This window comes from Uloborus diversus, chromosome 5, assembly GCF_026930045.1.
Source record: "Uloborus diversus isolate 005 chromosome 5, Udiv.v.3.1, whole genome shotgun sequence".
Classification (NCBI taxonomy): domain Eukaryota; kingdom Metazoa; phylum Arthropoda; class Arachnida; order Araneae; family Uloboridae; genus Uloborus; species Uloborus diversus.
Genome location: NC_072735.1, coordinates 803,531 through 816,910, shown reverse-complemented (window position 1 = coordinate 816,910; position 13,380 = coordinate 803,531). Strand labels below are relative to the sequence as shown.

The window sequence follows — 13,380 nt, the reverse complement described above, 5'->3', positions numbered from 1 at the left end:
AAATCTAAATTTAAATTCATGAAATTTAATTTTACCACTCAAAGATTTTCTCTTGCTCTCTTAAGGAATGTACCATTGATCACTAGGTCATTTGGATTCAAATTTACTGCATCTATATAGGCTGTAAATAAACGAACAACATCTTTATCCCTAATATGGCATTTGTCTAACGATGATGAAAGGCGAGCAGATATCAAAAGGTTATCAAGCTTTTTCGCATTGAGGTAGACCAGCTGTAGAAAACAAAAGTTCAACAGTTTAGGATAGATATCCATTTCGGTTTCTAAATTTTGTGAATCGTAAGAATTTGATGATAATAAAGGACTATGTACTGAAGTAGAAGAAAATTAATTTAAAGTATTGATTTCTACATTGTTCCGATCTAAATATTTTTTTAAAATTTATATTTTAGCTATGGAAAATACAGTATATTTTTATGTTAGGTGTAATCGAGGATTTTTCGAAATTTATATTTTAAAAATTAAATTACCTAATTAAGCATTAGGTACGTTTATGACTAAAGAACAGCGAATTAAAATATAATTGCAATTACTTATATTTATAGCGTTGAAACCTTGCGACTCTATTTGCTCACCTATTACATACACAGGGAATTTTGTAAATCAATACCCCCGAAGCCTGGAGGAGGCAATTTGTTGCTGTCAAAAATCATTCATTAATGGCCTATAGAATCCCTTGTGTCCATCTTGGTGGGAAGGAACGTTCCCCTGCTGCTTGGTTCGAACAAGCGTAGAAGAGTGGTACGCTTGACCCAAGGCCATTGGTGTACATGTATCCTATGTAACATATTAAATTTTACAGAATGAAGGTGAGAGAATGGTTGGTCTGGAAGTAGCAGCACCTATTGATGTTCAAAATTACTTTAAATATAAAACGTTATATTTAACTTCAAGGAACGTCCACGCGGGTATGACTAGTTCCAAGATATTAAGTGACCATTATGTCACAAATATATTTACTATGTCATTTATGCACCCTACTAAAGAAGTAATTTGACAAGTACAGTAAACTACTATTGATTCTTTGTGTTATTTTGCCTCATTTGAAATATATTTCCTTTTCCTCTTTATTTGAAAAAAAATACTAATAATAATTATTATTACTTTAATCAATTATTAATCTTCCATTTTTGGAACCAGTGCACGCCATTTTTCCCATACTTGTAGTCTGAATCACATGGTAATAGTAGCCTATACAGTGCAGCCTGTATAGTGCTGCTGTACAGTATGATGATTAAGGAAAGGTTTTTAATAAAAATTTATCATTCGTTTGAACTTAGCACTTGTTTAGCTCAAAAGTTCAAACTTTTTTTTCTTTAATTGCGTAAAACATTTTTCTTCTTGTTGCCTCAATAATTGCAAAAAAAAAAAAAAAAAAAAAGCGGTGTACTAAATTAATCGTCTGGGAAAAAAAATCAAGGCATTTTTCTATCCTAATAGAAACTGATACTACGAATTATGGTTTTTTAATGAGATACTTGATTGATAATAACTTTTTATGTGTATTTTAATTTTCGGTCTTTTTAAAATATACCGCTTAAAGGTACGAATAATGAACCACACTTTGGATCCATCATAATATTACGCCAAAATGTTATCATAAAAACAAAATTACAAGAAATAGATGAGATTATTGATTCTGGTAAATTTTACTGGGTCTTATAAGGGAAGTAAAATTACGAGTCTGTTATAAAAAAAAATCTTAATCACATTTCACGTAACCCAGAAATATGTTTCAAACTTCTAAGAAGTGATTAAATAGATAAACATTTAACATAAAAATTCATTTTCTCGGAAAATAAAGTCCCCGAGTCAGAAAAGATAAATATTAATTCTAGAGCAATCTAATCAAAATAATTGCATTGTACCTTGGTTGGAGAGGACAATGTTTTATGTTGGTACCCTTTGGGTGTTCTTTTCAGTCCGTTAAAACGAGTGCATTTATAATTCTGTTACTTCCTGTCTGAAGATTACTTTTAGAAATAGAGACAATTTAATCATTTGCGAAATGATAAAAGAGGTTTATCTTTTTCTTCTTCACGGGAATATAAAAAAATATATATTAATTGTAATTTTTGGCATCTTGAATTCAAATTATGTTTTTCGCAATCACGAGCCGTGTGTATGAATGCGCTTGTGTGTTTGTGTAGACGCATGTGTGTGGGTGTGTGCGTTTTTGTGTGTGTGTATGTATGCATGTGTGTGCGTGTTGTGTATGCATTGCTGTGTGTGTGTATGTAGGCATATGTGTCTGTGTCTGTGTGCAGACATGAATGTGTGTATGTGTTTGTGCAGGAGTGTGTTTTTTGTCTGTGCGCAGGCATGAGTGTGTGTATATGTGTGTGTGTGTGTGTGTGTGTAGGCGCATGTGTGTGGGTGCGTGGGTGTAGGCGCATGTGTGTGGGTGCGTGGGTGTATGTTTGCATATGTGTGCGTGTTGTGTATGCAGTGCTGTGTATGTAGGCATATGTGTTTGTGTCTGTGTGCAGGCATGAGTCTGTGTATGTGTATGTGTGTATGAGTGTGTAATAGTGTGTGTCTGTGCGCAGGCATGAGTGTGTGTATGTGTGCGTAGGCGTGTGTGTGTATATGTGTGTTTCTGTAGGATATGGGTGCAACCTGGAGACTGTTTTCGCAAGAGGAGCAGCATCGTGAGGCCGGCCGACGCGACGGTGGTGTTGGCAGATGGAGGTGGTGGGAAAATAAAATCATAGGAATTCAAAACAGTCAAATGAGAACAATAAGCAATCGCGATTGCTCAAAAAGCTAAATATATATATACTGCATGATGGCTGATATTTTTAAATGCTATTTTCATTTCAAGAAATGAAATAATTAACCGAATTAATTCACCTGAAACAACTACTTTTCCAGAACTCGCGCTAAGAACCATTTCTCCAGTTACCCTGTGTCTTGTTTGGCACAAATAAGTTCTTTTAGACTCTTTTTCTTGAACGGCATGGAGTAGTAACTCTCCCGAATTTAATACTGTATAAGAATTTCCTAAAATAAAGACAAGTAAAATTAAAACAGAAGGTATCATTTGGTATCATATTATCTTAGATTAATTTTGAAACATATCAAATTTTTGAATAACATAAATACATAAGATAAATTATTTTTCTAACGGTATGCAGCTTTAAATCAGAATAAAAAAAACTCAAATGTTTAAAAACTCTCTTTCTTTTTGCAGCATCATATGATTTCTATATTTTAGAATGTGTACTACAGTATCAAAACGTATTGAACGAGAGACTTGAACCGCAACTTGAAATCAGCATTCTAATGTATGTTCTGAACAATAACTTCCGAGTTTTTGGCGAATACAACTAACTATTTTGAGTGCTGCCAACCTATTTTGCCAAAAAAAAAAAAAAAAAGGCAACGGTATTATTCATATTAACTTCCGAGAGTATTTTGAGAGCTACAAACATTTTACTTTTCTATCAAATATTTTGGATCTTTTTCTTAATAGTAAAATAGCCCCTATTATTAAAACAGTTCTGCAACAACTTCTGAGTAAAATCTTGATTAACTTTTTAACACTGTGTGACTCAGCCAGCTATAGGTGGAGCAAAGCTAACCTAGCATCATTGTAATGGCTTTGCAGATTCAAATCATAGCATTATGATGCTACCACGTTAGGTTTGCCATAACTATAACTATAATTTTGAGGTTATTGCATCTGATGCAGTTCATACGTTGTTACATATACAGGGTGTTCGAAAAGTCCTTGACACATTTAAAAAATCCATAGAAAATCAACAAATTGTCGTATGAATTTGCAGTTTGGTCTATAATACTTCAGAAGTGAAATACCATCCACGCTACAGTGCACTGGTGTCCACTAAATAGCAATGTGGAATTATTTCTTCTTTAGCTGTGTATGGTAAGCTCGTAAAATGCATATCTATGTAAAATATTAACTGTCCACTGGAAAGTAAAGTGAATGGATTTCTTTCTGAGATGTTTCTGGTAAGTTAGAAAATGTTATGTCGTCCGAAAAGTCCTTGATACATTTAAAAAATCCATAGAAAATCAACAAATTGTCGTATGAATTTGCAGTTTGCTCTATAATACTTCACAAGTTCAAGAGTTTTTATGACATAGAAAAAAAAATGAAAAGGGAAAAAAAGAAGAAAAAAAGGGCATTTCGCAGACAAGGTGTCAGATTAAACGATTTAAAAGTTAATTTAAAATCGTTTTTTGTTGACATGGGAAAACGCAAAACGGAATTAAAATTACTAAACGAAGAATTACAAGCATAGCATATACAGTCAAGCCCGCTTATTAGAATATTTGTTAAACGAATATCCCGCTTAATGTAACACATTTTCAATGTACCAAACCTATGTAATGTGTTATTTTGATCCCGGTTAATGGAATATCCCGCTTATTAGAATTTTTTTTCGTAGCAAAATGGCCATTCTATTAAACGGGTTCGACTGTACTTTCACCCTGGCTGCGAAATGCCTTTCTTCTTCTTCATTTTTTTTCGATGTCATAAAAACCCTTGAACCTGTGAAGTATTATGGTGCAAACTGCAAATTCATACGACAACTTGTTGGTTTTCTATGAATTTTTTAAATGTGTCAAGGACTTTTCGGACACCCTGTATTACATTTTCTAAAACTTACCAGAAACATTTCAGAAAGAAATACATTTACTTTACTTTCCAGTGGACCGTTAATATTTTACATAGATTTGCATTTTCGAGCTTACCATACGCAGCTAAAGAAGAAATAATACCACATTGCTATTTAGTGGACACCAGTGTACTGTAGCGTGGATGGTATTTCGCTGCAGACCTTTTGATAAACACATGATCCATGATAACGAATAAATAACTTTGTGCTGAAAATTCAAATAATCAGTAATCCAACGTTATAATGCACAACAATTGCAAAATATTGCAGACACGTGTTTCGGTGTTGCAAGGAACACCTTTTTCAATGCAAAGAAGTGTGAGCTTATGGATGAAAAGTCATCCGAGAAAAGCTTGCTTTTCTCAGATGTTTGCTCGGAAAAATTGCTTTTCTCGGATGACTTTTCATCCATAAGCTCACACTTCTTTGCATTGAAAAAGGTGTTCCTTGCAACACCGAAACACGGATTTGCAATATTTTGCAATTTTTGTGCTTTATAACGTTGGATTACTGATTATTTGAACATGATCCATGGTTCAACACATGATCATTTAGATTTTTGTTTTCCGCTACAAAAGGAGTTTTTAAACAAGCTTCAGACAAACACCTAGTGCAGAGACACGACTGTTTGAAGACACTTCAAATCACGTACTCTGATTGATTTAGTTATAATGAAAAGGCTCATAGTGGGGGACCTATGCTATTCCTCGGACTTGCTTCGCTCAATGCTGTGCTTAGTACAAAAGCAGTATCTGCAATTCAGCTAAAAATGATAAGGTGCATTTTAAAGTTTTACTTCTCCATATACTTGATCCAGATGTCACATTTCAAGTAATCTTCAAAAAAAAAAGTTCCCCATTCACAAATGAACCTAAAACATAGCATTTAGAAAAACTATGTTACAGAGAACTAACCGGTGACATCAACTAAATTTTGATAAAAATAACAGATACGACTTCTGTGCTTCGCAACTAAGAGACAATCTTAGATTGAGGATTGCCATTCGATGCAAACCAAATGTTCAAAGATATTTATTGGTGAGAGTGCGCCACAAATTCAATGAATTACACTTTTTGGTTTATATCATGACTAGTCATCCGAAAAAAATCTAAAGCAAAGTATCAAACAAAGTAAAATAATAATTAAAATAATAAGAACTTAGACGACTGTTGCTGTGGCACATGTTAGTTATAAAATACTTTTTCGTAAAACTCGTCTATGCAAACTGTAACTTGATTTGATTGCTCATTACTGTAGGAAAAATAATAAACTTCGAAAAAAAAAATGAGATAAACACTCTAAAAATACTTTTAAAAATTTTCCGACAGGATATCAATACACACTTATAGTTTTGAGCACCCAACCTACAGTGTTTTAAACTTTCAATTTATTTAGTACCATTTTACTGTATTTACGATTTTAAATAATAAAAAAACACAAATTTTCCGGGAAATATAAAAAAAGTGTTTTAAAAACGAATGCAAATATACCTTACACATACCTTTCATATCATTTCGTTTCAGTATTTGCTGATCATCTCTAATCCAAGAATCAACCGACACATATTCTCGTACGACCAGAGGAAGATGACAGCGCAGAACAGCAGTATTACCAAGAACAACAAAGTCGTCGTAAACTTGGGGCTCAAATTCCTGTTTTATCACTGACAAGAGAAAAATCACTATGTCAGTCCTTGAGGTGTATGCTATCATAAGTAAGAATTTGGTTAATATATATTGATGTGTTGCGAGGACTAAAGGTTATGGTACATCCATCAATAATGTCCTTTTTATTCGCCGCATAACCAAATATTCTTTGCACTATTTTTCAGAGTTTCTTTAGAGCAAGGATATTGATTTTACATTTTTCCTCTTTGCCTGCAACTTTATTATGTAGCATAAAATAGCAGTTTGAAAATTTTGACAAAAATGGAAGAGTATTGTGCATCGTTACTTTTACATGCATTTTATTGTAAATATTCGTACGTTTTACTGGCTCTGCAGGAAGTAAATATAAGAAGGTGACGTTACTCAGTGAAGTTAAATGAACGTAATAGTTTATTATCATTTCGTATTGTAACAAGGATATTGATTTTACACTTTTCCTCTTTGCCTGCAATTTTATTATGTTGCATAAAATAGCAGTTTGAAAATGTTGACAAAAATGGAAGAGTATTGTGCATCGTTACTTTTACATGCATTTTATTGTAAATATTCGTACGTTTTACTGGCTCTGCAGGAAGTAAATATATTAAAGTGACGTTACTCAGTGAAGTTTACTGAACGTAATAGTTTATTATCATTTCGTATTGTGTTTAAAAATAGAACGAGCTGATGTGTGCATCACATGACTTCTTTTTACTCCAATTTAATGTCATTTTCTCATTATTGGCAGCTTTAATATGATTCAATTGTTTATCCTCTAAATATCACCAACAATGGCCAAATTAAAACAAGATTTTTAAAAGAAAATCGCCAAATTATGACACCACTTGAGTTTACATCGAAATTAACAATGATTTCCCCCAAAAAAGTGGGCAAAAGACCCCCTTAGGAGCATCCGAATGCAAACAAAAAGACAGGTGCACAACTTGACGCCACTAGGAATCTACGTACCAAATTTCAACTTTCTAGGACATTCCGTTCTTGAGTTATGCGACATACATACACACATACGCACATACATACGTACATACAAACGTCACGAGAAAAATCGTTGTAATTAACTCGGGGATCGTCAAAATGAATATTTAGGATGTCTGTACGTTCCTAGGCACATATCCACGTGTGGTCGGGTTGAAAAACAAACTCAACATTCATTCGGGGATGAGCAAAATGAAAATTCAGGCCGATTTTTGAGGGAATTTTTTTTTGCGAATACAATGCTTCCTTTTTTGTAAAAGGAAGTAAAAAGAAATAATCGATATTATATTTTTGGCATTTTAAACCATATACTGAGGTTTACAAAATAAATATATACTTTTGTACTAATTCTTTACACACATGCAGTAACCTTTCAAACAATTAAGTTGAAACTTTAAAAGGTTAGAGCATGGGAGATCAGTAACTTTTCCCATGCAGAGCTGCAAGGGTTTACCTGTACTGGGAAAGTAAAATAAGAAGTAACTACGTTTAACTGCACAAAATGGAGATTACTGCAGATACATGTTTTGGCGTTACATGGAATGCCTTTTTCAAAGCGAAATGATGAAGCTTATGAATAATAAGGCCTATAGAAAAGGATGTAAATAAGCCGTTGTGTAGTCTAATGTAAGGGTATTGTGAACCGAGTTTGGTCTAAGTTTTTCGCTCAAATGGAAACGATAATATGACATGTTCTGATTAATTGAAAAAATTCTTTGCGGGAAATTCCTCTTTTGCGGGAAAATAAAGTTATGTCATATGATATAAAATTTTATATAAGATTGTAATTTAAAAAAAACTGATGGAAAATTTCAGAAGAAAAAGGGGGAAAAAACGCTTCTAGGTGCAGACTCTACCGGGTATGGTTTTTACCACATTTTAAGAGTATTCTACCGTGCAAAGCGCAAAAGTGGTATCTGCAGTGGAGCTCAAAATGAGAAATTGATGATTAAAGTTTTGCATCTCGTTTCTTTGATTTGTAACTTAATTAAATGTTCAACTCGCGGTAGTTGTTTCGTAAATAACTTATCTAACCTTCAGAAGAGCGTATGTTTGTAAAAAATATTAATTTAAAATAAATAAATGCCGTTACGACAAATTTTCTCTTCAAAACCTTTTCATATCCTAAGTTAATTTCACAGTAATTGACTATTACTTGGCATTTTTGGGGGTATCTGCACAGTTACAACAAAAATAGCTTAGTGTAAAACGCGCTTAATGTATCATTAAATAATTATCTGCTTTATTTGGACTTAGCTGCCGCTTTATTTTGTTAATACAAATCTAACAGAATCTACCTTCTGAAAAATACTATTTTCAAAATTTCGGACATTAAAAACTGTAAACCATAATAATTTTCCATTCTTTATAGTCAAAGAATGTGTTGATGCTATGATTTTTAATGTTTTATTTTCTAGATTCATTTTTACGCAGCATGAAGATAATTTAAACAGCAAACGATACTTAAATGAACATATAATTGGCCGTAGAATAAAATGCGTTTTTTTGCATGAAATAATTAGATATGAATATTTTATATGCATTTCATTTTTAAGAATTTGCATTTGAAGTAAAAATTTAAATAGAAAAAGCTGAATATTTACTTGAACATCTATGCAAAGTTGTATTGGTTTTTATTGTCGACCTATACCAATTATTCAACGATAAACTAATTTTAGTACTGTTACTATAAACTGCTACATTATTAAATATGCTGCTTTCCTTTGGTATAAAAGTCGTATCTACAAATTACTAAGGAAAAAAGTAGTAACTGCGCAGATACCACTTTGAAGGCTTAGTATTTGTCACTTACGTTCAAATTACCTCAGCAAACTACGCAAAATGTGCAGTTACGGCTTTTTTCTTACAGCTTATTTTTAATAGTTCGCTTTCACAAATCACCAAAAAAAAAAAAAAAAACTTGAGATTTAGGTAAATTAAACTACCTGGTGTCAATAACTCAATTTCGATAAAATGTGCAGATACCAAATTTGTATATAGCACGGCAGTATTGTCTCCTCGGGGTGTCCTCGACATCGCGTGCAAGTAAATAAACAGACGAGGAATTTCGATTTCGATTTCGAGTCACAACTGACTACAACTGTATTTATGTCAAGGACTGCATACTAAGTGCCTTGCCTCCATTATTTTTTTATACCGATAGATGGCAGCACCATCACCGGATCGAACAGTTAATGAGAATTTAGAACTAGACCAGGAGCTAATAGCTACCTGGTGCTAGCACCCCCAGAGGTATCGTTTCACTTGGAGGACATTGAGACCACGAGCATATTTAACGTCGCCCAGTCCCCTTTAATGACGACGGTGGATCTTCGACCATCGAGGTTCGAACTCAGGACCCTCCGGCCCCGAATCCGACACTCTACCGATTGGGCTACCACGGCCCCAACAGACGAGGAAAGATCCTCCCTTTTCTTTGGCAGACATTGCTTAAAAATGCTATTAGATGTAAGAAAGTATGTGCTCTACGAGGTTAGATTGCGTAACGCTTGCAAGGGATTCTATGATTTATAATTACAATTCCCATAATGGGGGCTGTTTCCATCAGTCAAAAGTACTACGTACTACTTGTAGTCACTGAAGTTGATAGAATAAGCAAAAAAAAAAACCCTATGGAGCGAAAATAAAACATTTACTTTCGAAACGTATAATTTTTCATTATTATTATTATTTTTTAATGTCCGACCTTTCAAACAATTACATCACAAATAATTTTCTTTGGCGCGTTGTTCCACTGGTGAGATAAATACACTCCTGATTGTGAAAATTGCAACACCTTGAAGGAAGCATCATAGTTGAATTAAATTTAATACAGAGGTGAGTGGTAATGGCTCAAATAAATAATTACATTTTCAAACCAAACAAAGAATAAAAAGAGATAGAAATTAGTATTTTGTGTGGCCACCACGCGCCGCAATAAGAGATGCTACACGAATCGGCATGGAGTGAAACAAAATTTGAATATCTGCCTGCGGAAGAGTATTCCATATTGTTTGTATGCGCAACCAAAGTTCGTCTGTCGAAGCAACAGGACGAGGATCACGAGCGAGACGCCGCATAACGAAATCCCACACATGTTCAATCGGTGACATAGGCCAAGGAAGAAGCTGTACCTGCTGCACGGGATTCGTCAGAAAAGACGGCCTGATGCCAAGCAGCACGCCAGCTCCTATGCACATTGGCCCATTGTAGCCACAGGCGGCGATGGTTTTGCGTAAGAGGAATCCTGTATAAAGGAATCCTTGCGCACAGCCCATGCTTCAGCAGACGTCTCGAAATTGATGAAGCACACAATGAAACACCAATAGCTGTTGACCACTGTGCTGCCAATTGCCTAGAAGAAGCTGTGCTGTCTGACAGCGCCATACGCACCAGGTGTCTGTCATCACGAGCTGACGTCACATTTTGGGGTTCCCTTCCGGATTTCCGAGCTGTCCGACCATCGCCCGTCCATTGCTTCCAAACACGCATGAGTGTGCTGCTGTTATGCTGCACACGAGCAGGCTACTGCACGATAAGACAATCCAGCTTCACGAAGGGCGACGATTCTGCCCCGTTCAAACTCCGAAATTTGCTCAAATTTCGCTTTCTTTCGTAGAACAGGCATAGTAAAGATTCAGTTAACGTTTACTCTACCATATAACCACCGATAATCATACACGCCTCGCTACAACCGTCTATTTATATTCGGTTCGATCTACCGTTCAGAGGGCGCTGCTGAGCATACGCATGCGCAACCGGTCTGCAATTCTAATCATTTGCATATTATGCCCTACTTTACATTTCCTGCAATTTTCAGCTCACTCGCGTAAGTCCTTCGTGGTGTTGCAATTTTCACAAACAGGAGTGTACTTACGCTTGTTTTCTACCGTGTTTCCACGTTATGCTAGTCAAGAAGCGAATTAAATATTGCACTCTACGATTGTTATCAACCATATCGTTGCATTTACGTGCGAGTCAAAAAGCAAACTAAATATTGCTCTCCTCGCTAATGGCATTAGTGAATGCCATTTCATCACTTGTGATGTCTTGTGCAGAAGCGTGCAAAATGAAATTGCATCTGCGCACCGATTTTAATAATTGTTAAAAAATATTAAGCTTTGTCAAATTATTTTTTAAATGGTCAATTCCTATGTTTTTAAGCATGCTCTTTCAGAAAAAATACTTTTAAAAGTTTGGAAACGACCCCATTGCGTAATGGAACTCTTCCGCGATTGCCTACTGCGCAGATGCCGGACAGCGCCTGTGGTCATAAGATTACTGGCCGTCCGTCTAGCGAGGACGAGCATCCTGACCGAATAGCAAGATAACAATTTTTTGGAATATTTCTTGAGCATTTTTTGGGAGAAAGGGCAAATAGGTAGCCCATCCTGTATGTTTCACTGTGTGAAACAAATAAATTAGTTTGTGTAATGTGAATATGTTCAGTTCAATTCTCTCAAATATTTGATTGCTGACGAATAAGAATAAGAGAAATGGGCATTTCCGCTTCATTAGATAAAGATGAGATATTAGAGTAAAAATTGTCGCGTAAAAATGCTGAAAGACTCAACTACTTTATTAGGCTTAACCATAGACTAATAATAAGAATAGACCGAGCTATGGCAAACCTTTTGCTGCTCATAAACCAAACCATGTGACTGGTGGTTATCCTAGCAACAGCGGGATTGCTCTCGGGGGCGTTGATCGTAGCAGACGATCAACGCCCGCGAGAAATAAAATAAATTGAATTGATGGAACACGGAAGAATGATCTTTTATGGAGTCCGATTTGTAAAATTGTTATTCTAAGTTGTAAATATTTTGTTAATATAGTGAGTTTTTCGTTTAGATAGTACTGTGAATTTTCTTTAGTTAATTTCAATAACTCTCTAAGCAATTAAAGATGCAATCGCCCAAAAAGAATCGGAAAACGGTAAGATTTTTACCTACAATTTTAATTTAAGTTACCGCTTAGTACATTTTTGCGTTAACGCAAAACGTTTACGCCATTACGTTCACGCCAACGCTGACGTAGCAATTCCAAATGAAATGAAAGTTACTGAAAACTATGATCAAAAACTAATTACTAATGTCAAAATAATGCATAACTAAAAGAAAAATAGTTCAATCTCTGCACCTGGAAAGAAATTATAATGAAAACACATTACGTCTTAAAATACATGTCGAGTGCCAAACTATAAATAATGTTGCCATCTAGCAACCATGCTGCCAAAGTTTTCGCCAAGCCTCCCACCAGTCACATGATGTATCCATGAACCAATTTTTTCATCAGGAAGTCTGGGAAAGCTTGATCTACTGTTATTATTAATCTACGGACTCAACTTCACTTACTTACTGTAATTGCTATAAAAATAGAACTAATATTTTAAAACTCCATCCAAAATCGGGCATTTTCTTTAATGACTAATTTTTTTTCTGCTAGAAAACAATTTATATTTAAAAGAAAAGAAAAAAAATCTTTTTTTATTCATTTTCCTATTTTTGCGTTACTAAAGAAATGCCTGGATGTCAAAGTAAAACTTTTGTTTTCTCTGTTAAAAGCTTTTTTTTAACGAAAACATGAAGTTTTATGCGCTTTAAAAAGGTAGAGCTCAAAAAGAATTAAATCACATGAAATGCTTTTCTTGAGGGGAAAAAAATCCTATCCTGGATTTATTTTTAACTTTTTTCTTTACTTTTTTTTCTCTCTCACACGGTACGCTTCACTGATTTTTTTAATTTAATAGTTACCAGAATAAAATTCTTTTGAACTTTCCATGTTTTATCTTTCCTTTTTTTCTGGATTAAAAATAGCCTGAATGCCTTTGGAACGCAAATCAAGTGATATATTTCGTAATTTAAAAATTTTTAAATGAGTTATAGGACACTAGCTGAGAATAATGCAAGAAATGCTTATTTTTATTTATTTATTGTGTTTTTGGTAAGTATATTGTAGTTTTCAGCTTAATCAAACTAGCCCTTTTTTTTGTCAAATTTCATTTAGCTTTCAAATTTTTCTAGACCAAAACTTTACCGTTAATAACCTCAGAATAACACGAATACAGCTCAT

The 13,380-nt window shown here is 34.4% G+C and overlaps 1 protein-coding gene across 1 annotated transcript in view; it reads right to left on the bottom strand.

Annotated features, from left to right (window-relative positions):
• LOC129222400 (cell adhesion molecule DSCAM-like) overlaps positions 1 to 13,380 on the bottom strand; it is a 105,152-nt gene that overhangs the window by 64,601 nt on the left and 27,171 nt on the right. The window contains 2 exon segments of the mRNA XM_054856905.1: positions 2,874 to 3,023; positions 6,168 to 6,329. Coding sequence (XP_054712880.1) covers positions 2,874 to 3,023; positions 6,168 to 6,329 — 312 coding nt within the window.